This window comes from Tetrao urogallus (genome assembly GCF_951394365.1).
Source record: "Tetrao urogallus genome assembly, chromosome: 5".
In the NCBI taxonomy this organism is placed as follows: domain Eukaryota; kingdom Metazoa; phylum Chordata; class Aves; order Galliformes; family Phasianidae; genus Tetrao; species Tetrao urogallus.
Genome location: NC_136818.1, coordinates 13,646,212 through 13,669,823, shown reverse-complemented (window position 1 = coordinate 13,669,823; position 23,612 = coordinate 13,646,212). Strand labels below are relative to the sequence as shown.

Below are 23,612 nucleotides of genomic sequence, written 5' to 3'. Positions count from 1 at the left end.
CATACAGAGAAGTTGCCATCTAAGGTAATGGGAAATGTCCTAAAAGACTTTCACATCACTCACGTAACGGATAGTAACGTGTAATATATTCTTGATTCTGTACATTTTTATGGTAAGTATTGGAAAGAAATAGACTTCTAAGAAATCTCTAGTGAATACATTTGAGGATGGTAAAAGAAAAACACAGAGAGGGTTAAAATGTGATTACCTATCCGTATTTGATGAATTGATGAAACGTATTATTTCAAAACAGTTCTGAGTTCAGACTGTATGTTTGAGGAGAGGGAAATCATGCTGTCAGACTTACCAGCTGTTCTTGATAATTGTATGTGAAATTCAGCAGAGTGAAAATGAGTGCATTTTAAAGATCTAAGGAAATAGAGGAAGTTTGCTTAACTCCAAATGTAACTTACTGTTTGTTCCATCTGTGCCTCCAGCTCCGTTTCCAACCTCTTTGATTTTAAACTCTTGGTCTTTTTTGTGATTTTTCAGGTCTTGGACCCTTTTCTCTAAGTAATTGAGTATGTTGGCCTGCTGTTAACATAGTAATAAGTCTTGTTACATATCTAGAGGCTCAGAATTATTGCTGTGGATCTGAATGACATCGACTGTTCCTCTCTTTTAGGATTAGAAATCCCTATATATTCATCCAAATAATTTCCATCAAAAAACATGGATTGAAACCAATTAATTTTGTGAGTACATGTAAGGTTAAATCATTTTTACGATATGGACTCTGAACTGGTCATCCCTCAGGCGCCTGATGTATACTATAGTCAGTCTGAGAACAATAAGCCCACCCTCACCCTTGGCATGCTCCAGTATTGCAATATGCGTTTATCAGTGTCAGTTTCCATTAGCCTTTTCAACAACCCAGTATCCTAAGGTGAATACTTCAGCTAGAATGACTAATTTAAGTGTTAGTGATTGTTTCTGGACTTGTACTTCTGTGCCCTAAATTGTGTAGGTCCAAAACACATGCAATTTGGGCAGAAGCAATTCTTTTCCTCATGCTGTAGCACTTACTTTTCTTCTACCTTACTTTTGAGAGGTTTTACTAAACTGTGACTGCACACCTGGTATAGCACTGTTACCTTTGTGGGTGGTACGTAAAAATGCATATGTGGCAGACTTAGAATAAGGATAAGATGAGAAAGTTTTGGGACATAAAATTAACAAACCAGGCAGGAGACTAGTCCCAATGAAGACCTTAGCATATTCTTTGGCTGGGAGGTAAGAAGGGAAAAACAAATGATAATGATGTGGAAATAAGGACAAATGAGAACTGTTTTCATTGTTTTTAGGGCTCTTTGGTTCTGATAGTCCCAGCTTCAAAAAAGAATGAATGAGTGATAATGTTAATAATGGTTGGCAAAATGTAATTTAATTAACTTGGAACCAGATACTCAAATTTGTAAATAGAAATGCCAAGTTTACAGGGGAAAAAAAAAAAAAGCTAATATGGTCAAGAAGGTATAAAGAAAGAGAAACTGAGTGTTTTTATGTTGCTGTGCACTGCAAAACATTATTTTCTTGTATGAAATCAGGTGTCATTTAATGCACGTGGCAAAAAATTTTGAACGCTTCTGCATTAAGTATTAGAACTGTGGAATTCCGCTAGCTGTCCTTTAGATTTCCTTTAGGCATCTCTTATGGGAACTGGGCAGAGCCAGCTTTTCTGTGAGTGACCTTTGGACCATATGGCCCATCAGTCTCAAATTCATCAGTGCCCACTGGAAGGGAAATTTTTTCCCACTTCTATTTCAGAGTTTTTAGGATAAGGTGTCACAGAGAGAAATGAAAACTGTTACCAACCTCACTGCTGGACGGGCGGCTTAATGTTCGACGGATCTCTAAAACGTGCAGTACTCCAGAATCATCAGAAACAGCTAGAAATTGCTGCTTTGCTGAAAGGTATTTAACAAAAATGTGTAAAAATCTAAATTCCAACAGCAATACATTCTTCTTAAACATGAAACGTCTCTATTTTGATACGGGATCTATCTCTTAATATGGGTAACAGAGTTACAAAGGGTTTTTGTTGGGGTCTTTTTGGTTTATTCTTGACTGCAGTAAAAAGCTTTATTGATCTCCTACTTTCTTAACAAGTGAAATTCTCCTGAAGATTTATACTTTTTCAAGTTCTTTTTTAATTTAAAAAGAAATTTTCAGTTACTTTATGCCTTACTAATAAATTTAGTATACTAAGAATATATGCATGAGCTTCCCTATACAGTATAATGCTAAACTAGTGGAATAAAGTACCTATCTTTTATATAAGACAATATGCAGCAAGATCAGTGAGCTTTGCAGAAATGGGCCATCTTACAAACATAAAGTAAAGCACGGCTAAGTATCATCACCATCAACTTACGTGAGGCGACCCAGGGGCTGATGCAAGTAATCGCTGATTTAGAGATGTTCTGGCTATGAGATGGCTTGTGAGTTTCCTTCAGTAAGTCCCAAATATCTATATTTCCATCATCTGTGGCAATGTAGAAAACTCCTGGCCTTGTTAAGGACCAATGTCCTGCAGTGTATTTTTGAGCTGTGCAGTTTGACTGGAGGATCAGTCCGTTCTTATAGTAAGATATTTGAAAACCAAGAAAAGATGCAATGATCAAACAAATATCCATTCACTACTTCAAACTTTCAATTTGTGAACATTTGATATTTAAACGATTCCATTATAATGTAATACAGGTGGCAGGCTCAGTACCACCTTCTGCATGTAGAAATGTGGGGGTTAAAAGCAATTCTGATATCTCCCTTCCAGTCTATGAATGTAATCTTTCTGCTGTTAAAATCTATGGCCTTGAGATGTGCAGCTAACCTGGATCCCTATAGAACAGGAACTGTAACAAAAACAAAACAAACTATGTTTTTATGCCTTCAGTTATTGAAAGGATTGCATCCTAAGTATGAATTCTTCAGATCTGCTTAGCACACGCATTGCCTTTGTTCCTCAGTTTGCAGCAGAAATAATTTGATGAGAAACTGGCTTTTACAAAGATGGTACTAAAGAATGTTGGGCATTCTTTCTGCAAGTTGCAAGTTTACAAAGCCATTTCTACAACAGCTTTTCTGATGTGAAGTAAAAGGAAAAGCTTTTTTATACTTTATTTCTAAGCTGTCAAGCCTTATGATTAACAAACAGTTTTGAAAATAGTCTGTGAGGCTGTTATTCTAGTTATCTCATTTATCTTTATTAATTATTTTACTGATGTTTTAAAGTAACTTACTGTAACACCTTCTTTCCAAATGGCGAAATTCCAGCCTCCAACACTGAGAATGATGTCTTTAAAAAATGGAGATCTCTGTACAGTGTTCACAGCTTCTTTGTGGATGGTGCATTTCTTACCTGAAGGAATGAAAAAACACAGTTTCTTGTAACTGGTGCTTTCAGTGGGTATTTCACAATGAGAAATGCACAAAGGGAAATACGGGGTAGTATTCAAAGATAACAGCTTCCCTTGCTTGCAAGGTGTTGGATTTACTGCAAATCTGGTTACCATGAAGCATGACTTCCATGCTTTATGCCAACATGTACACAATGATGAATCTATTGCACTGCAGAGTTTGCTGTTCTGCCATAACAGCTAAACTGTATGCTACCTTGAGCGTGTACTGCTGAATCCAGATGTCTTCAGTGAGATAGACTTATAAGAATAGATTAGTAAGAACCTTAAAAATACAGAATATAGTTGCAAATATTTTAAGATTAGCAGGATATTATGGTTTAAACAGATATTATGGTTTAAACAGACACTGAGAAACTTGAACTTACTAGCTATTTTTTCCTCGTTACTACTGGTCTTCATTTCCCAGTCAGAATAAATAATATCTCCATCCTGTGATGCCAGAAAAATCATGTAAATGTTAACATAAGGATTTGACAGCATACAGCAAAGTGGCTTATTTTAAAGCTTCATTATAAGCATTATTAAATTTGTTCTGGGTAAATTAAAACAGAAGTTCACAACCCATGACCAAAAAAGCATGAATTTTGAATCACAATTGTGGGTTTTTTTTTTTTTTTTTCCAAAACAGCTTCTCTTATCCTGATGCATATAGGCAGCCTTTCCTGCAGAACTGGGTACCCAGGTATTTGGGGAAAGGGTGGCAGAAACAAGAAAAACAGCTAGAAGACAAATATTCATTTTCATATTCATTTCAATACTCAAAAGTGGGAAAAGTGTTTTTGGTGTGTAGGATATGTAGAGGGCTATGAGTAGGTGGGATTTCTATGTGTAAAAATAAGTTGTGAAGGAAACTGTAATTTTCACCTGATGTTTGTGGACACAACTAAAAAAAAAAAAAGACTTGCAGTAAGGCAGTGCAGTTTGTTTTCTGATGGCAGGTAGAAAAGTTTAAGGTATTTTGGAAGCATCTTCTAACTATTCTTGAAGTAAGGATTTGTAGCTTATTAAATATGGGCTTTTATTTTTATTTTAAGCGCACTGCTAAATGCATTGAAGTTGGAGAAAAATTCAGCATGTCCAGAATGATCCTTTTAGTTAACGCCCAAAGAAAACATGTAAGTGCAATCATTTGTGGAAAATCTATGATTTAATTGTTCAGTCTTTCAGAGATCTTTTGATTGCCATTTCCATAGTAACCTATTATTTTAACTTACTTCCGTTCCAACAAAGAAGTTATTGGAGATATTATCCAGCACATTCAGAGTTTTATTTGAAGAAATGCTCATCTGTGCATGCAGGCTTTCTTTGACATGCACTTGTGATTTGTGCAGAGATTGCTCCTTATCTGGGAAAAAATACAGGTACGTCTTTATATTATACACCAAAAGTTACCAAATCAAACAGTTTCTTTGTCTGAAAGGGAGTTTCAAGCACAGAAATGAAGAAAGCCTGCAGGACTGCAGCTTTATTGGCAGTCTAATAGCTTCCCTGGGCAATCTTGCCCCGTTGCTGGGGCTGTGGCTGATAGGAATGCTGGAATGGGATGGGCCAGTTCCCTCAGTCAGCACAGGAGCAGCCCAGTTGATGTGAAGGTGCTGGCTGGTGTGAGCAACCTCTCTGGCAGGTGACTGGTCTCAGGCAGTGTCAGCATGGAGAGGGATTGGTAATATGTGCCCATCACAAAGTAACTGTGGATATAGAACAGCTCTTTTTGTATAGTCATACTTGGTATTTGTACACTGCACTTTGAGTATCAGCATATTTAAGAAATGTTTTTCTCCAGCTGTGTTCAGCTATGGACATTTTGTTGCATAGCTTACGGTATGTATATACTGAAATACAAACTTACTAAAAACATATTTCCTAATAGAATGTAATAAAAATATTACCTGTGATTTTGTAATGATAATGCTGTTCCTGTAGACTGATTTTGGTGGGACTGCATTTCACACTGTTTTCTTCTTCGTTGTCGCACAAGCTTATCTGTTCAGGAAAAAAAAAAAAAAAAAGCATCTGATCATCTGATAACTTATTTTCTCAGATCTTTGATCTTTTGTACCTACAAGGCTTCACTACTTTCCGCTGTAATGGAAGACGTTTTCATTCTACAGCATGTTTGTAATACTCCACAAAAAGCATTTGCTTCCTCATTTGTAAGTACAGAGATGTAAATTTGCAGTTCCTCATGTTAAGTTTTTCCTGCATGACTTTCTCTATGTTTCTAACAACAGCAACAACAAACAGCACCAGTGGTTATGCTTCTTCAACATCTGTACCAGCTGCAGCTATTCTGGGCAGAACAGGCCAACAGGTCTTCTTTTTAATTTCCTTTATTTTCAGCCCCTTCCTCCTTCCCCATCCCCTGCTGCAATTAAAAAGAAAAAAATCCCTCCCAAAACACAAGAAACCACCAAACCACACACAAATAAAAACCAAAACAAAACAAATATGTCCTATGACTATTTCAATCAGAGTGACTGTTGGATTGCCAATAATCCTGTTGATTGTGACTGTTTCTCAGTTTGGGACACGGAGATAGGCAGAATGAAAAGGCTGACAGCAACATATGCTATTACTGCATCTGCTTTTGCAATGCTGCAGTTTTTAAGAAGCAATCACTCTGCTGCTTATGAGCTAGCTTCTCAAGATGCATTTTGTAGTACTGTCAGAGTAACTTTGAAATGTTTCATAATTAGGAGTAAATCCACAGGAAAGTTGCAGTTCCAGGGGAAATTTTAAAGGGCTGGCAAGCAAAAGCACAAGTTCCTATGGGGCTCAGGCCATATGTACAGTTTGGTTTTTCTGCTCCACATCTGTGTGCAATACCTTCATGAGAGGTTTCCAGATGAGATCTGGATCATTAGAAGTATCTGAAACTTCAGGGTGCATATTGAAACTGTTTCCTTCTTTTAGTTTCTCAGATGAATGCTTGGTGGGAAGCTTGGTGTCTCGAATATCCCAAAATAATATTAAGCTGCAAAATAACTGTATGTTACTATTCTCTGTTTTACTTGCAAAGTCAGGTGCAATTTTTCTTGCATTTTACAAATGTTTTCTTATTCCTTCATCTTCAAACTTTATGTAGCAATAGAATTCTCAAATACAAATGCTAATTACTCAATCACTTCTTTTGTAAATGGTGGCTTACATTCATTTATTCATCATATTATCGGTTACAACTCTACCGGGGCAGCCAAATAGCATTCACAATTTGCTTATGAAAAGTTACCAGAACTGCCTGGGTGAAATTTTATCTGTGATCAGTATGAACACCTCGGCACTCCATAGTTAAGGAGTGGTTTGAGAGCTGAAATCTACTCCTGGATCAGATCCTGAGATTGCAATGCAACTCTGGTGAGTGTAACCTGTTGTAGCAGCAAACACATCTTAATACAGCCTGGAAATACAGGAAATGTTCTCTTAGCTAATCTAAGTCAATATTCTGACTGTGGTCTCTACTCAGAGGCTCAGAGAATTGGACAGCACCCTATAGTGGATAATGTAGTAATTCATATAAAAACTCATTCCCTGCCCCTGTGTGCCTATTCGCTGGCACTGAAGAAAACCAGTATCGTTTTCTTGAATTTGTCATGTCAGGCTTTTCAGCCCTGTAATTGTTCTTGTTGTGCTACTCTGGGTATACTTTCACAAAATTGGCCTAGGCAATAATAAGCTGGCTCATCATGGACATCTTTCTTTGCTTTGCTGACAGGAGTTGCAGAGGTACCCATGCTCTTCAAGAACCACGTTACAGTGACTACCCTGCTACTACTGCTCCTACTACTGCTTTTTGAGTGCCTGCTATTAAGGTGGAGCCCCCATTGTGTGAGTAGTTTAAAACTATTTCTTCCACGTGCATTACTAGTATTACAGTTATGGACAGTTCTATTTGCGATCAATCAGTCTTTTAACTTCATTCTTTGAAGTCTTCCCTGACTTTGAGTAAGAAAAATAACTCTGTATCATTAACAAATCTTGCTCTCGTACATAGACTCATACATAGAAGACATAATTGTGGTGGTATGGCTCTCCAGGCCAGCGTATTTGTGTGACCAGTTCTACTTAAGATATAGACGAAATGTACAAGTGTGTGTGAGGTTGTTTACGAGCCCTTAACTGCAAAAGGCTTCACTGGTCAAGAACTCGATGTGCCTGATTTCTGTGTACAGAACTTCAGCTCTGTAGGCCAGGCTGACAGGAATCCAGAGGTGTACCAGTATCATGGGGTGTGCTTCATGAAGCTTTCCAAAAGAAGTTGGAAGGCGTCTCGTACGGTATGTATTGCATATACCTATCAGGGGAGCAGGTTACAAGCTGCACGCAAATTCCAGCTCTGTTTTCAAAAGTTTCACCCATTCGGTTGACCTAAAATAATAACAATTAAAGGGGAGAGGAAAATAAGAGGGCAAAAATCAAGATGTAAAACGATCTTCTAGAATTTAAGTCACTTTGGCTTGGGTAAGATTTGAAAATTAGGACTTAGGAACTTGCAGTTATAATAACAGTTAAGGAGTTTTACACGTACTTCAGATGAATTGGTAACAGCTCTCCCTTGTGATCACCTGAAATTCAACACAACTTAAATACAGAGATCTTATTATAATTCCATACTAGATTTTGAGTAAAACTATAGATATTTTTTTTCCCAGTAATGACAAAATCATATCAGGGTGAGGATACAGAACAGCTGTAAGGCACAATGAACAGAAGTGGCACCCGTTAACATTAAAATGTTAATTAACATTTTAAAACATAGAAATAGGGAGCTCTGTTACAAATAATTCAACTTTTCAACATTTTACCTTGAGTTTATACAATGATCTCTGAAAACAGTAAAAAGAGGGGAAGAAAATAAAACTCACCTCAAAATAATCTGGCAGCCAGTGTATATCTGTTATCCTTTTTTCATGGCTATGGTGTATGGAGGAGGCTGTGCAATGTCTCATTAAAATTTGCCCTTTATCACTCTCATCATCCTCCGTAAGTAATAGCTAGAAATATTTAAAAAGAAATATCTTCGTGTATTTTCAAAACTTAATAGTAAGCTTGTCCAGGAAAAAAGATTATATACTGATAATGCTTCTCAAATATTTCAGAACAGTCTATGAAGTTTCACTAAGGTCTAATACAGAACCTTCTGAAAACAGAAAGCCTTGAATCAGGTCTTTGGATATGAAGCTCTGAAAGGAATTCCAGTGTTCCTCCAGGGACACACATCCAATTAAGTTATTAGTTCCTTCTCTGCTTTTATGTCTCTCTCTTCTATAGCTCACTTCCCCTGAAGTCTGCTTTTTTGTCTTCCATGCTATCATTTTTATACCCAAGCATTTCCAGAACCATTTTTAGCTTTTAAGAACAAATGCTATGCATATTTGACAGGCAAGAGTTGAGTAAATGTTGCTGCCCATTCATATTGAAGCTGAGGTCTGTGCAGAATACAGTAAAACTATTAAGCTCCACTAATCAAGTAGAAATATTTCTGTGATAACAGATTTATTTCATGAACTCATTAGGTTTCATATCCTACCTAGTTTCTCACTGCAAAGAGCCAGGGTACCTTCACTCATTTTTCCCTATAACCTGTATTCTAAGTTTCCCTCTCTTTACCTCAGACATATCATCATTCTCCAGTAGACTTAGAACAGAAATGTTATTCATATTAACAACTGTCTTTTTCATTCCAACAGCAACGCTTTTAGCATTTTGCAGTTTTTCTTCATATTGAGAAATATCCCACACTACAACCTATAAGGAGAAAGGAGAATATTATTTCATTCTTTGTATTAATACTCATTTTTTTCCAAATACAATTCATGGGTTTTTTTTGTGTGGTTTTTTTTTGTTGTTTTTTTTTTTTTTTTTCTGAGGGAAAAACAAAAATTCACTCTCTATACTAGAACTTATAAAGACTTTGAAACCATTACCTCTTTAAAATGGTGCCATAAGTTGAACGGCTATACTTATGTCAACAACAAATAGAAAAAAAGTCTGCACAGTTTGACACATTCTGATTTTTAGCATATTTTGAGGTACTGCAAACAACCATCTTGAAGTTGAAGTACTGGTCAATTTAGGAATAATCAGAACATAGCAGAATTTCTATAATTCATTTCACAAGAACAATACAGGGAACTATAAGCTCTCTGTCAGCTGTAAAATTGAAGAGAAAACTTTCCTACTCATAGAAATGATTAATTCTCTTGTTTGAGTTCTGCATTCTTGAGACTGATATTTATGTGACAGTTATTCCAAATGTTGAGTCTTTTCAATCTTTTTATACTGCAAGAAAAGACAGAAATATCTAATCTTACCCTTAAACAAAATTAATACCTGTCCACTGAAGCAGCCACCAGCAATAATGTTTGGATCACTTGGGTTGAACTGAAAGCAGTAAATGTCATCAAGACACTCTAGTATTAACTGAGAAGAAGGAAGAACAAATAGTTAAGCAATGCAGTCACATTTTCTCTTTTTATATGAACGTTTGCAGTACGTAAAAGACTTCATTATATACCTGAGGGTGGATAGGATCAAAAAAGCTCCAGAAAATAATTACTGAGTCATGCTGTGGTTTAGTTCTCTCTTCTTTGGAGGGCCATTTTATTGCTGACTCTGCTATAATCCCTGATTGAGAGAGAAAGCAAACTTTCTTGGAGACAAATCAAATTCCAACATACAGTTACTTATGGTGAGTGACTTCTTTATCCCTGAGAAACCAATTAAAAAAAAAACCAAACCCATCATGTATTTATATTTTTGTTGTTGCTGATCAGCTTTGAGGAGATTACATCTATTAAGATTGTCAATGTATTGTGGAAGCTAAGGATCAGGATAAACCTCTACTTCTTTCCTTTTGCTCCTTAATGGTGTAATATTGATCCTGAAGTCATATGACAGACCCATCCACCATAAAATCAAATATTTTGTAGGTGAATTAATTTCCTACACAGGCAGCAATGCTGGCTCTAAGTATACTGTGCGGTGTAGACAGGCATATTGATTAAGTTGGCTTTTTTAAATTAGTATTACAATCTAAATTCTGATGACTTTATGAAATATGTATATTTTACATCTGTCATATAATGCATATCATTCAAGACTCAATCATTACCATAGATGGTTGGATGCCAACAAATGCAGCTAATGCTTTTGTCCTTGAGATAGTGTAGATCTGTAAATGTTTGGTATGCTTTAAGATAGATGTCTGACTTGCCACCAGAACTGCTTGTGTCGTCTTCTAGGGCTTTCCAGTCGTCAGAAAAAGCATCCATAATTTCATTTTGCTGCAATGCAATTTCCATTCTGTTTTGTGAAAGAACAGTTAACATTTTCAAGAATCCAGATATGACAACTCAGCAGTAATATAAATACACAAAATATACAGCTTTTGTTTTACAAAAAATTTGGATTGTGTTATTGAAAAAAAATAATGAAATCCTCAGTGATGCATTACAAATTCTTTCCCATTCAAAATATGGGAATGAATTTAAGAAGAATTTAACTCCGGTTCTATGTACAACAAGTACAGGAAAATCATCTAATACCTGTGCAGAAGTCATGACTAAGTGGGACTTGTCTCATGACTGAGGGCTGCAGGACAGTGCCTTTGCTCTTCTGTAAAACTTTTTGCTCAAGTGGGCACTTTGAAGACTGGCTTTGCAGTTTGTTTGAAAAGATTTACTGCTACCAACTGTAACAGGTTGAAGTTATACTAAGCCACCATTCCAATTAATATGGTATAGATTTAATGTTCATCTTAATAGAAGCAAATATCAAGGTAATATTTGATAATATAATAATAAGCAAGAGAGACTATATAGGTAAAAAATATTCAGTATTCAGCCAGACTGATGGTCCATTACAGACTAGTTCTGTCTTCACACCTTTGTTCTACGATATTTCATACAGCCTTTGAGATGTCTGATGGCAGTAACCTTACCTTAAACATACTGATGTGAGAAATTGTTTCAGCTTCTCAGATGACAGAATCTCTTCTTTCTCTTCATTCGACAGCTGTCTAGGAAAATACTGTGTGGCTGCATTTTTTTGATAGGTCCTAACCAAGTGGAGTAAGTTTGAATATGAGCATGTATACATTTATTTTAAAGACAAATCTTAAAGACAGAAACCCATGTCTTGTGTAAAATTAAAAGCAAAATATATTCAGTTTTTCTAGGATATCTTTGAAAAAGTGAAAGAAGAGGAAATAGCATCAAATTCTGCTCTCTTTAATTTAAATGAGCAAGTCCGAGGTGTTAATTTGCATAACTTTAGGTGAAATCAGAAACAGTTAATAGCTTAATAAATAAGCTGAAAAGTATTTCTCACACTTACCATTGTGTCTGAGTACTAGATTCTCTTACTTCAGGAACCATTTGTACACCCACATCTTTTTCAAGCACTTTTATACTGAAAGATTTGTCTTGGTAGGAAGTACATTCAACATAACTGTCTTGTACATGTGAAGCATTCCTGTCAGTAAATCTAATTGGTGCACCAAACTTCCTGTGTCCTCGAGAAAACATGTACTTAATCTGGAAAAAAAAAAAACCACAAACATTTCTGAAGTTATCAGAGGAGAGAGTTTTTGTAGGGTCTGTTCTGTGAGCTGGCAGCATTCATGTAACTGTAGAACTAGTTCAACTGATGGTTTCTGCACTCAGTTGGTTATGTTTATAAGCACTCTTTGAAAGTCGACTACATACGTAATACACAACGTGTTTGCATTTCCAAAAGAAAGAAGTTGTCTTCAGTGAATGTTTTGGATTACTGCTAGCGGGATAAGAGAACTACATTTTCTATTTCAGGCAGTATCAAAACTGAGCCTCTAAAGTGTTGAGAAACTTCTTGCCAGAACTCCCTCCAAAATTCACTCTTCTGAAGTGAGTTGTGTGGCAGTTCTAAAACAGAAACCATGCAACAAGGTGGATTTGCACCCCAGATTAATTTTGCAGGGAGTTGCCTCTAACACCAAGTTGGGCTTCTAGGACCTAACTTTTCAACTCATGTTTCAAACTGCAGTTCTGTGGCAGAGTATTTCAGCCTCGCTTGCAGTGCAGAGGGAGAGGAAAGTGCATGAAAGAAGATCCACAAAAACAAACATTTTGAGTGAGGAGTTTCCTTAGTGACAATTGGAAAAAGAGGAGGGATATGACTTTTCCACTTTCAGAGAAAGTTAGGCACTTGATTTCAGACAGCAGAGGGGTATTTCTTTGTCTCGGATTCATATTCAAGATATCTTTTCCCAGCAATTCATGGAGAACTGGAAAGGAATGTGGGCTAGTATTTCTATTTTGTTCAACAGGCCACCGTTATAAATCTGGAAATTTTCCACTCAAGAAAAATTGGTCATTTTATATTATGTTGTAGTAGGAAGTAAAATTGAGGATTTCACACTTTCTCTTCTGCCTTCCCCCAGACTGGTAGGCTATAGTGTTAATTCCTCAGTATCCTTCAGAAATGTGCAAAATAATGGCAGGACAGGAAGAAGGGCTGGTGAGTCAGGGCAGAGATGGGGAAGCTAAAAGACAGCTGAGGAGGGGAGGAAGACAATGGTCAAATGTCAGCAATAATGCAACACTGAGTGCAGATGGAAAACAGCAGGAGGGAGGGTCTGGCAAGGAGGCAGTGTTGGCTGCACAGAGGTTCATTCCAACTGGGTACATAAGATTCTTCAAATAGAAAAAATAAAAAAATAAAAAAGTAAAAAATTCTACTTCCTACTGAGTTATTTAACTGCAGTATTTTCACATGAGGATATCAGCACTGCTTCAGATCTCATTTTGTACAAAGCCTTGGTGACAAAGCACACGCTGAGAATACTTCTGAGCAGGTCTTGCCATCAAGGTAGAATACAGAATACTGGAAACTAAACAAGGTTCTTAGAATGTAATTACAATGATGTGTAATCTGGCTAGTTAGCAAATTGAGCAAAAAGTGGCAGAGATGCTAACAACCAAAGGGGATCAGGACTTTTGAACATACAGTTTAAGAAGTAAATAAACCCCGTGCAACCTCACATGCTTTATTTGCAGGACTTAAAGGGAACTGAGTTTTCCTGCAGCGCTTCATTTTCATTTATGTTTGATAGTTTTTTCTCACTTTTTTTTTTTTTTTTTTTTTTTTTTTTTTTTTTAAGATTCAATCAAATCAGATTTCAGTTTTCTGACTTCTGCTTTTTAAGGAACTTAACATAAATTTGTTTTTATGATACTTGTTATAGGTATATCTGTTAATTTGCACCTTTTTAACGCGCTCTTTAACAGATTCTTCTTCAACTTCCTTTTCACTGCCAAGAGAAACCCACGGTTTGGAGACAGGACGCTTATAAGCACAGACTTCTGGAGTTTCCTCTTTCTCTTCTTCACTGTCCATTTCTTCTGCAGTTTCTGGAGGCTGACATCAAACAGTGAGAAATAGTGTTTTTTCAAATTTTGTTACTGAATTTCTAGTTAATATACTTATGTTTCAGATTTCAGTTTTCATTTTGCATTCTTCTGTCTCAACGCAGGGAATCTGGCTATAATGTGTCCCTGCACTCAGTGGGGTTATGACCCATTCATCCATTTGACAGTAAATGTTAGGTATTTAAGTACTAAAGACTGTTACAGTGTAGTCAAGAGTTGTCTTGGAAGCCAAACACTGCTCTAAAGAAAGAATTTAGGGTGATTTTCTACAGTAGGCCTTCTTGTGTGGAATTGCAATTTGCCTTTCTATTAATCGTTACTTCTGCTGGGAGAGACTCTCCTGTTGAAGAATGGTATAATCTAACAATTACACAAGGGGAATTGTGTATATATGCAATTGTCTAAAATTAAATATCTATATATGTATGATTTGAAGAATATAAAAAAATACATACTGTGAAAAATAAATACAATATTTATTTGAAGGTATCCAATATATTACAATTTCTTAAATGTATGTCTTAATCAAAAACATGGATGTTTGAAGAGAAAATTAACACTTATAAAAATGCAGCAATACTAGCCCTCTGAAGTAGAACATAATTTGTTTTTCTCACTGCCAAAGGTATTTTTACAGCAATATATCTATTTTTCATTACCAGGCTATCCTTCAGAGGAACGTTCTGGCTTGCAAAGCACAAATCAGATATTAACTGAACATGATAGCAATGCTGGAATATTTTTGAGACAAGATTCTGAAATGTTCATAGAAAGAATAACGCTGTCGTGTTTTTCCTTACCTTCAGAAAGTTTTCTTTCGCTTCCTCGGAAGCAACAAGATAAAAGTTCTGTCCATACTGGAAATTTGCATCAAAAACTATCAGAAGTTCTTCCCCTGGGTATTCCTATTTCAATTAAAATAATTAGTGGAAGACTGGAGAGAGAGGAAAAATAAAAAATTTGAAAAAGACATAAGCCTGGGATTGGCAGAATGCAGACTAATGATGTTGTGTAAAATCAGTATCTTGGTTAATCTATTAATTTCTCTGCTAAGATCACATGTTAATTGAACAGCACAGACGGATTTTATTTTGTAATCAAAACGTGTGGAACAGAACTAATATTTTCACATGCAGAATTAAACAGAAAATCTGTCTCAGTGATTTTCAGTGATAAGGCAATGAATCAGGGAAAGCGAAATACGTGCAGCTCTGTCTGTTCACAGAATCAAACCTGGTAACATTTATGTTACTTTTAGTATATTCCCAGTTTAAAGATAGTTTTTAAAAAGTGCACATTGAGCCATGAGAAACTTCTACAGCTGGCTGTGATCTATGACCTTTGGCTATTAGAGCATTGGTGTATTTACAGAGTCAAACAAGGACAGACCCTACTGTTAAATAGGCACTCTGAGAATATAAAGTCTTGAAGTGAGAACAGAATAAGCTACGTACCAGGACAATGTTTTTGACAGGGTGGAAATCTGAAATAGCAGCTCTTGTTTTTAGGTCCTGAATGATGTCGTCTTTTTTAATAAGCTTGAAACAATTTTCTTCTGTGACATCCTCATCCACTCGGCAATTAAAAATTTCTTGGGTCCTTGTAGTGAAAACTAAGGGGAAGATTTCTGGGTGGCCTATGAAAGAAAGAAAAATCACATGCTAAAATAACTTAGAGTGTTCTTTAAACATAAGTAACTCCAGGACTTTACTGTTTCCTAGGTGAATGTCTTTGAATCTTTCAGCTTAGCTTTTGTTACTCTGAGAGGTGTGGAATACAAATTATGTTGCATTTGGCTTATCTTGGAAAAGATTCTACCTAATATATATGTGTGTGTGTGTGTATATATATATATTTTAATGAGTATATGTCATAACTAGTATGAGAGATCATTTTTCTCTGGATTGACAGGTGGTTATGAACTTTTGTGGGAAGTCATTAGTGGAGGACACAATTGTATGGCTTTTATTTAAAAGAGCCCTTGAATATATAATCTCTTCTGTATAAAGCAGTGCCACGTTAAGCCAGTATTTAATCTAAACATGGCTTCAATACCATCTCAAATAAGGATGCTTTTCTGATTTTGTACTTAAATGCTTTTCTCATCAGTTCAGAGTGTCACTGGGTACATTTTTGAACTAATAGGTGAGACTGAAGCAAGGTCACTAAGATTCAAACCAGATGCAAGGCTTCATTTTCAAGTTTGCTGGAGAATAAGTAGCAGTTGGCTGCTGTGCAGATGAGCCGTTAGGTTTAGTCGTATCCATGCTGAACAGGATAGCTATTTCTTATCTGAATTCTGATGCTGTAATCTTCAGTATTCTTAGAAAGACAGTTACATAACCTGGGGATTGCACTTTGCAAACACTCACAAACTGATGATAATATGCTGTGCTTCTTGCTGGCCATGTGTACACAACCCTGCTCCTGCACAAACTGTTTTACATGATAGATAGAAGTGACTAAGATCAGTACAGACCTGGCTAACTGAATCTTCCAGTGCTATGAGACTCTTTCCTTCGTGAAGACCCCTATACTTATATCTGAGAAGGCAAGCAGATGTTTATCTTGAATGTTCAATTTCTTGATAAACCAGAAAATTGTAAAGAAATGCAGACATGTATGTGAGATTTTTGTTGCCTACTAAAATGGGCAATCTACTAATATGGGTTGACTTCTGTGATAAGTCCTGGTATTTTCAATCTTCTGAGTTTCGTTCTATTTCCTTTCTTTGAAATACATACTATGTTACCTCAATTCCCAGTACTTGGGTGTTTTTTTCTTTTTGTTTGTTTATTATTTTCTTCTGTGTGCTTTAAATTGGAGCTGGCATCTATATTGAAGTGATTGTGTTGATCAGCAGCCTCAACATGTTCTGAGAAGCTGTCTCTAATATATGCCAATAAGGACTGATAAAATGATCAATCCTTCATGTCTGTCAGCTGGGAAACTAAATCTCTGCATTAGCCTATCTTATAATGTATAATGTTTGATGAATCTGACATTTATCCTCTAAACTCTTTCAGTGCCACTCTGTGCCTGTTCTTCTATAAGCATCCATGACTATAAGCTTAACTGACATATCTGGTACAGCCTGCATACACCAGGTATGATTTTTGTGGCATTCACTATTTTGTAGTGCTCACCATAGGCATGTACAGTCCACTAGTTCACTTTCATCACAATCATAGTCAATATTGCAGTTTCCCTCTCAATATCTTAGAGATTGCCAGGATGTCATTGAAGATGCTTCCAAAAATTACAGAGTTATAGGCAAGTTATTGGGAAAGACCTCTGGAGGTTATCACCATGAGTAGCACGAGACTAAGTCAGCTCTCTGACTACTCTCTGTAGCTCATGAGGCCAAGACCTAGATTCTTCCTTTGCTTATCAATTTGTCTGTGAGAATGGACAGGGGAAAAAAATTGTTTATTCCAAGGTGATTGGAAAGATTTAATCCTTCTAAAAAACAGCAGAAGTTGGTTATGAAAGATGGCAGAGCAGGGCCAATAGTCCAAGCGGTGTTTTCTTCAGTGCTCAAGTGCCATAGGTCCAAGTTAAAAGGAAAGTAATCTTCACAGGTAGGTTATAGATTCCTGGATCTGTATATAAATATATATTATAGATTCACGGGCTGCTATTAAAATTCTTACTAGAATGAGCATTTTTAGAGTGTTGCATTCTAATAAGAAAAATAACATATCATCTAAAAAGAGACTTTGTATTGTGTTCCAGTAGTAAATTGTATTCATGTAATTCACGAAAATCTATAGCTCTATCAGCACTTAAAAGGGCAAAAACTCCAATAGAAGTAAAGGACATTTGTGAGCCTTATATGAAGGAGATGCCACACAGACAGTGGAATATGGCAGTATTTCTTCTTGCTTCCAGCAGCAGGTTAGATACTGCAAATCTAACCTGGCTTGCCACCAGGTGGAGTTAAAATTCTTCACTAATGACAAAATCAAGTATTTCAAGGAACATAATGTTCAGCATTTTAACAGTAACACTTTCATCATCTGGTTAATCTCTCGCTGTCCATTTTCATTAATTACCCATTTTTGTGAAGCCAATCAGAGCACAGATTTCACTTTTGTGCATGCTTCTACAGGATTATTTAGGAAAGTAGGTGATGTATGATGTCTTTACAGATTACCTGTTTTTTGTATTCCTAGTTTTGCCCATTATGTCTTAGCTTTTAGCAATAAAAGCTCTACTGTTAAAAGCTAATTGAGAAAATAACCCTTTGGGCTTATTCTGTGAATCATAAATCTTACATAGATGGCGATTTAAGTTATATCCAATAAAGAACCACACAAACCTGGTCATAAGAGCAATCTAACCGGAGATGTGAAAGACATTACAAGATTACTTTGTGTTATAGATGAAATATAAACCAGATTTAAGAAAAAAAAAAAAAAGAGTATAATTTCATATTTTAACTGATAACTATGGCTGCCTTCAAAACCGAACAAAACTGCATTTTTCTTGCTCAGAACCCAAGGGAAGCACTCAGTACCTTGTGACTGGTAAGTGGCAGATGGTATTTTGTTCTGTTAAGCAAAAAGACATTAGTCAAAGTCAATGGAGATCTATGGTAAAAAACAAAGACGGTCTGCTAAAATCATCTCCTCAGTGGATTTAATAATTATTTGATGAAATAAAAAATTAAGTAATTTAAAAATGTCAAGCTTTCTTTCGGTTGTGTAGCTACTATGAAATGCAAACTTTTTTTTTTTTTTTACTCCAGTAATTCTGCTGTAAAGCTCTTTATTTTTCCTGATCCCAGCTCCTCTCAACCCAAGATAAAAAACAAAGCCATATCTATTTCAGCTTTCCTGCTGCACAGCCTGCTGTGAGTGGCACCAGAGTGGTACCATCTGTAATCACCACAGTAACAGATGTACATAGTTTCTAATTTTCCTATTTATATCCTTTTTTTCCTTTTTGTTTCATGTCATTATTAGTATGGAAGTTTAAAAATGTTTAAAATGTTCCAAAAACAATTACTTTACAGCCCAGTCATCATAGCACTTACCTATGCCAACCATAGAAAGATCAACTTCATCTTTTTTCTCTGAAATAACAAGACGTTATGAGAATTTGTTTCCCTAATGAAATAACTATGAACATACACTTCCTTCCTTGTTAAGGCAATGCTTAAAATTTTTATATACATTTAAAACTAAAGTGTGAAGAGGAAATACAAAATAAATTCCACACAGCTCAAACTCAACACAAGAAATGAGGGAAGCCTTTTAAAATAGATCTGTATCTTAGGGAGCCATTAGCATTTTTTTGAGACTTTGGAGATTTAAAGCTTGCTTTTATTTTGAGCAGGTGCTCTCACTGGAGAGAAGCAAGATTCCATCCGTTAAAAACTCCCCTTACAATTACCTGCTCACACCTGCCTGGGACAATTAGCATGCAAATCATGTTATGTGCAGAGGTGAAAAATGGACAAAGCTCACTGATGTAGTATGGTAGCAGAGCTGGCAGGTGTGTGGGTAGACCAGATTATTACATTCTTCATATCTGCAGTACTTTACGCACCAGGCTGTTTCTGTTCTTTTGAGGCTTGCTTAGTCTCTCCACTTCTCTGTTTTTTTGCTGAGGGTTTTGGACCTTTCAAGGTGGTCTTGCCAGATTTGATTTTTTTTGGCATGTTTTTCAGATTCTATAGAGAAAATAGATATCAATACATAGTAAATGAACAGTGGAATATACTGTGCAGGAGTGAAAATTTGGCCCTTTATATATTTTATTATTCCAGTCTAATTTTCATCCACAGCTAACACTCCAGAATTTAAAACATAAATTATGTGGTACGTAACAGTTGTAAATTCACCCATTCAGGGTCATTAGATGCACAGGCTGATTATCAAATGCAGAGAAAGGTTAAGTTAGAGCAAGCATTAACCTTAAAGAAAGCTGGAGAACTTGTGCTGCGGTGTGTAAAGTGTAGGTAAAGATTTCATAGCTGTTCGTACTTGTGCCAGTCTCCTTAAAATGTAAGTCATTACATGGGTGCACAAAGCGTTTTTGTGCTTTTGCATTTCCATTTAATTTATCAGTGGTAGCTCTGTGGAGGACAGATTTGGAAATAAATCATGCAATTACATGCAACAATTGCACAGCTAGAGACCATACTGTGCAGAAAGCTACTTCTCTTTCATTTACTCCCCTCCTTCCCACTATCCAGCGTAAGGATGAGAACAGCAGCGTAATAAATGAAGTCTCATTTCCATCCCAAAAAGAAAAACAAAACCCAGCCTGCCCACTGTACAGACCGGATGGCACGCCAGCAGTAAATACAGTCCCAGCACCACCATGTGGAAGAGGTACGCATAGCATCCAGTGAAACTGAACCACAGTGGTCCCAAACTGCAATGAAAAGTACTGAAATTTGTTTGATGTTACTGTTGGACAGCTAGAGATATTCAGCTGGGATAAGGACAGTGGGACTCCCAGTGTTTGTGCTACAGCTATCCTTAGCAATAGGAAAGAAACATGAAGCCTCTCTCCCTCTCTTGCATTTACTGCTGTTCTTTGGCCTATAAGCTGACTGTCAGAGGAACTGGTTTTTTTAATGTGTACAAAACACCTACAGAATTTGGGTGCTACTACACAAGCACCAACAGATTAACTTCTTGGAATGCTGCAGCTTTTGCCTTGCAAGAGTTGACAGTTTTGGAAGATTTAAAAAAACAAACATAAATCAACACAAGTAAATCATGTGCTGTAAGGACATGACTGTAAGGAGGAAGTTTTTGGTTTTGTTCTTTTTCTGTCCTCATTCACAGTAGTTTTGTGAAGCACAGGACTACAAACACTGCTGATATATTTGTTACATTTAACATTTTTCTGATTATGATCTTTCAAAGGTGCCTCTACACTTAGTAATGCCTGGTTTACAGCTCTGAAACACTTAGGGCTACCTTAACTTACTTTACATCTTACTTCAGGTAGGTTAAAAAAAAAGCCAATTTTTTTTCTCTCTCTCTCTCTTTTTTTTTTTTTTTTTTTTTTTTCCCCCCCATCATTTTACTTTATTTATTTAAGGTATTCCCTATCCATCTCTTCATATGTTTTAAATAGAATTTATGACCAGCATCCAGCATTGCTGCTGCTGAAGAAAGCAGACAGTGGTGCCTGCGGTTAGAAGGAGAGGTCAGTTGTTTCAGAAGTTAGTTGTAGGCTGGCACGAACTGCATCCTGTGTGTTACAGTCACGTTGTCTTTCTTAGGCATTTCATAATTATACACTGAGATAAAGCCGATTTGGAAAAGATGAGTTCTGCTGAGTAACTGAAACCCTAAGTCATATGAAGAGAGGAAGCACTGAAAGGGCTGAGATAAATCACGTGGCTATTTTTAGCAGGAGAACTTGCAAATAAAAACAACCTTTCTCCTCTGACTGACTTCAAGAATTTTGTACATATGAAAGCGATTCAAATTTTGTCTCCAAGTAATGTGGTTCCTTCTTTAACTGGAAGAATCAACTGTACTACACAGATGGAGTGCTGATGAAGGCAGAGGGAGCGAGTGCATCTGTAGGCAAATACAAGAAGTGTCCCCATTTTAAGTGTTGGAAATGAATAATACAGCAATCAGTGGGAACTGTGCATGGTTCCACCTGTGGTGCAAAGAACCTTACCGACTGGAAAGGTGATATATCTAGAACAGTTAGAAAGCACAAAGTATTATCCCCTTTCACAGTATCCCTAACATATTGCATCTGTCCACTTGTCTTCCTGTGGGCACTTGATTGTCAGCTGTCAAGAAACATTTAAGGCCTCCAAAGAAACCAAAGACAGGACTTCTAAAAACTCATCTGAAAGATAATCGAGCCCACATCCATTTACTGGCTATATATACTAAGGTTTGGATTTACTTTTGTTGTTTAAACAGGATTATGGTACTAACCTCCAGGTGCTCCCTGCGGGAGGCTGGCACCTGATGAGAACTTCAAAACATGAGCTGCACAGCGATCTATTTTCCTCTTGCCACAACTTCTGAAAAAGGGACAACATTTACAGTAACGTAATTTGAAAAAAATTGTGAGTGCAAAAAATGAAAGTTAAAAAGAATTGAAAATCCATTGATGTATAAACCACCTGCTATTTTATGTAAGCAGTAACACGTTATGTTCATTTTTTCATTACATATGTTCAGCCTAATTTCTCAGCAAATTTTCCAGTGGGACACAGCGTTATGGTGTTTAATTGCAAAAGCCCACGTGAAGCTGTGAATGTTTGACATTGTGCAGCCTCATTTAGCTGTAGCTGGATGTAACATTCTGAACTTTATAATATCATAAAGAGCAAAATGAAGTTCAGAATGTTCTCCTCCCTGGTAAATGGACACAGACATTGATGGCTGTAGAACAGAGGCGTGATGTTGCCAGGTGCTGCAGATGGAAGGAGCACCAGCTGCCAGCAGCACAACCGTTGCTGTCTGAACGGAGGGCACGGAGAGATTCAATACTTGCTTAATTGAATGATTTAGATTTCAGTTTGTGTGCATTACTAATTTAAGACTAATTTACTCCAATTTGCTGTGACAAAAATGGGGTCAACTTAACAGAACGGCTACAAGGAAATTATTAAAAACATACTCTGCTTTTTTTTTTTTTTCTTTTGGTGGTGTCACTGACACGCTAAAGCCTGCATTTTTGCATGTAAACATTTAGGGACTTACTAAAAATACCATCTCAATAATTAACTACTCGCTACATAATTAACTTCACGTACAGTGTTCGCTTTATTTAATCTACTTTCTACAGTTCTACACGACTGGCAAATAACACACCTCGGGTTTGTAGTGCAACGAATGGTTGTATGCACTTCAGTGCAGCTTCATTCTGTGAGCCTGGGCTGAAGCTTTGGCAACTGCCCCACCCGCTCTGCCCGTGAGTGTCACTTATTCCGCACGCGCAGATCTTGAAGGAACTGAGCCTACGTGAGCCAGGCGCAGATTTCGTTAGTAGAAACCCGCAGAGGTTTTTGTTTGCAGCGAAGGCGAGGAAAGAACGAACTCAGCCTTCCAACACGCGGCCACCCGTCAGCCCGCATGGAGCCCCGCTTACCTGCGCGGCGTGCGGTTGTCATGGCAACGGGGGGGGAGGGGGGCGGGATTGACGTTTCCGACAGGCAATAAGCTCGCTGATTTTCGAGCCCGCCCCCACGAGGGGATATCGCTATTGGCTGATCTGCAGAGGGGCAGGAAAGGTTCTCGCCCCAGCGTGCGGTGCGCGAGGTGCTGCCGGCAGGTGGCTGGGTTGTGCTGGGCGTGTGTCGGGCGGGCGGTTCGGTGCCGTGTGATTCAGTGAGGAGCCGCGCGGTGCACAGCGATAACTCATTTTGCCCCAGCGTCATCCCCTGTGCCCGCAGCACTCCTAGATCAGTGCGTGCCCCGTCCCGCCGCTTACCCTTTGCAACTGCAATTCCGTAACCGGAAGGGTCTCTTGCATCGCGTTGTGTTTTGCTCTGTTTGGTTTAATTAAAGATTTGGTACAACAAATTGTAGGACGACTGCATCGACCTTCCCTCCCGCCGCAGCAGCCCGAACCAGAACCGGGCAGGGCGGTGCCGCTCCGCGAGCATTGCCTGCAGGCGGCGGTAGGGGCCGGGAGGCCGCCGAGCTGCTGCACCCCTCCGGGCGCCGGAGCGCTGTGCGCGCAGCGGGAGCACAGCGCAGGTATTTGCGTCAAAGCCTTCGCCCTGGGCTGCGGGGCGGGAGGCGGGGGGCGAGCCCGGGGAAACCCGCACTTCTGTCCCGGTTGG

At 37.6% G+C, this 23,612-nt stretch overlaps 1 protein-coding gene across 1 annotated transcript; it reads right to left on the bottom strand.

Annotated features, from left to right (window-relative positions):
- Positions 1-1,628: 1,628 nt before the first annotated feature.
- Positions 1,629-19,493, bottom strand: DNAI3 (dynein axonemal intermediate chain 3; the record flags this gene model as incomplete). The annotated part of the gene is made up of 21 exons (XM_079535499.1): positions 1,629-1,733; positions 1,816-1,907; positions 2,375-2,579; positions 3,243-3,361; positions 3,788-3,851; positions 4,637-4,767; positions 5,312-5,405; positions 6,249-6,396; positions 7,714-7,787; positions 8,285-8,413; positions 9,030-9,167; positions 9,753-9,842; positions 9,937-10,046; positions 10,534-10,724; positions 11,362-11,478; positions 11,757-11,956; positions 13,665-13,817; positions 14,629-14,733; positions 15,283-15,464; positions 18,867-18,905; positions 19,382-19,493. 21 exons carry the CDS (start codon positions 19,491-19,493, stop codon positions 1,629-1,631), a joined length of 2,598 nt encoding a protein of 865 aa, XP_079391625.1.
- Between the last annotated feature and the right edge of the window lie 4,119 nt (positions 19,494-23,612).